Genomic DNA, 2,437 nt, shown 5'->3' on the forward strand with positions numbered 1-2,437 from the left:
CCCCTTCCCCTTTCTCTCTCCAGATATGTGTGTGGTTATTTGCCTTAATGAGACATGCATTTAGCAGTTTGCAATAATACTCCCCATATGTGTCACACTTTCAGCAAGTGCAGGGCTGAGATCCTCAAAACGGTCGACAACTACGCCATCTTGTGTCTGGATGTTGTATGGTGCTATTTCCTACTCAAGAACCTGGAGCAACTGCCTGACGCAGGTACGTCACGTGCACCAAAGTCATAGTCGTTGTCCCACTTTGATGGTGTCCATGGCCTAGTGGTTAGGCTCTCGGACTCGCAACTGTAAAGTCATGGGATAAAATTCTGGTCAGGAGCCATATGTTGTGACCTTCGGAAAAGCACTTTACATAAATTTTCCTCTCTTCACCCAAGTTAAAATGGGTACCCGGCTAAAGACAGCGAAAGATCTTGCCATTTAGTTAGTGTTTGAGCACATGCAATTCGCAGCTTGCACTGCATGCTTCCAGGGAAGCTGAGAATGTTTCTGAGTGTTCAAGGATCTACTGGGGTAATAGAAGGTGTAAAGTGCATTGGTATTTGAGATATTACCCAAATTTACATGGTGTGCTTGTATGTGTATATATATCTATGCTTGCATTTATTTGTCTGTGTTTGTATGAGTGAATCTGTTTGTTTGTGTGTGTAATTTTGTGTATGAATGTGTAAATATGTGTTTGCACCTGAGTGTATGTTTATGTATGTCTGTAGGTGTTTTTGTATATTATGTGTCAGTGAAAGTATTTGTGTGTGTGTCTATGTTTGTATATATGTCTGTCTTTTTAAGTATGTGAGTGGGTGGGTATAATATTGTTTTTTTGCATTAAAATGTTTCTGTTTATGTGGTTCTCAGTTCTTTTATGTAACACATGTCTTTCTTTGTTTGTGTTCATATGTGTGCATCCATTTGTCCGTGCATCTGTTTTTATCCGTGTTTCCACATATGTGCATTTGTGCTTGTGTTTCTGTGGGTAGTATCAGTGTGTGTGTGTGTCTGTCTGTCTATCTTTCTGCATGTGTGTGTTTGTGTTTGTGCATGCTTGTGCCTTTATGTAACAGATTGTGTGTTTTATGTGCAGACAAGTTCCCTCGACTCTCAGTTACCCTCCTCTCTCCATCTCAGAAAGTCGACTCCACAAGAGTGAAGAGTGCTTCAAACTCAGCTATGGGGAGCAGATGGAAAGGCTGACGGCCATCAAGGTTTGAACTTTAACCTCCTGACTTACTACTGTTTACCCTTTAGAACAAACAAAGTAGATGCCACCTCCCTTCCCCCTACTTCCTCCTCAGAAAGGTCATTTGAGAGTGGTGCTGTTGGAGTCTTCCTTTGCACTTTTTTCCCCCATGCCTTTTCTTCTCACTTTTCTAAGTCCAACTGATCTTGTCATGTATCTGTATGTTTGTGTTTCACTTTATATTTACAACATGCAAACAAACAAACAAACTGATGAGTTCACACCAAAAAAATAAATGTGGGTGGTTGGCGGGTGGTCTGGTGTGGTATGCCCGTTCTTTCCTATAAAAAATCTATCGTCCTTATCTCCCCTCCTTTTTTATGTTTGTTACTCTCTTGTAACACCTCTAATCTTCTGGCGCTCATATGACCTTATGCAGTTGAGAGCGCCGTAAAATCTCTACTAAAAAAGAAACAAACAATCAGACCGACACCATTTGCAGTGGGTGTCTGGAGGGTGCTGCTGACAGGTCCTACTTTTTAACTTTACCCTTTATTATTTCTGTCTGTCTGTTCAGCTTTTTCCCCCAGCACTGAATGATCATTACACTATTCTTTTGCTCTGGTGTGGTTTGCTCCTTCTTTCCTATCAAACATCTATCGTCCTTATCTCCGCTTCTCTTCATTTTTTCATGTTTGTTACTCTCTTGTAACACCTCTAATCTTCTGGCGCTCACAGGACCTTGTTAATTTGCGAGCGCCATAAAGCCTCTACTAAAACCCCCCCCAAAAAAAAACCCCAACAACTCACTATTCACAGGATACTCAAGAAAGGCTGCAAGTCGCAGGACACCATGCCTTTTTTTCTCAGCCTTGTGCCACTAGTTAAAGCATGGTTGTTCCATGCATCCTTTCCATGTCACTCCCCATCCCCGTTACTCTCCTCCTTGTTTCAAAGTGTGCCCAAAATCTCCCCCCCCCTTTTTCTCCTCCTCTACCTATGTTTGCAAGGCAGGACATAGTGTGGGTGGTTGGTGGGTGCTCTGGTGTGGTTTGCTCCTTCTTTCCTCTAAACAGCTATCGTCCTTATCTCTCCTCCTTCTTTTTTACGTTTGTTGTTACTCTCTTGTAACACCTCTAATCTTCGGCACTTATATGACCTTATTGTGTTGCAAGTGCCGTAAAACTCTTTTCTAAAACTAAAACTAGCAGGACATAGTTCCATGCATCCTTTCCATGTTACCCCCCC

At 42.1% G+C, this 2,437-nt stretch overlaps 1 protein-coding gene across 1 annotated transcript in view; it reads left to right on the top strand.

Annotated features, from left to right (window-relative positions):
• Positions 1–2,437, top strand: part of LOC101858237 (NEDD8 ultimate buster 1) — a gene marked incomplete in the record, with an annotated part of 27,637 nt that overhangs the window by 12,207 nt on the left and 12,993 nt on the right. Inside the window, 2 exon segments of the mRNA XM_035973567.1 lie at positions 105–214; positions 1,138–1,214. Of these exon segments, the coding sequence (XP_035829460.1) occupies positions 105–214; positions 1,138–1,214 (187 nt within the window).

The sequence above is a fragment of the Aplysia californica genome, unplaced genomic scaffold (genome assembly GCF_000002075.1).
Source record: "Aplysia californica isolate F4 #8 unplaced genomic scaffold, AplCal3.0 scaffold01425, whole genome shotgun sequence".
In the NCBI taxonomy this organism is placed as follows: domain Eukaryota; kingdom Metazoa; phylum Mollusca; class Gastropoda; order Aplysiida; family Aplysiidae; genus Aplysia; species Aplysia californica.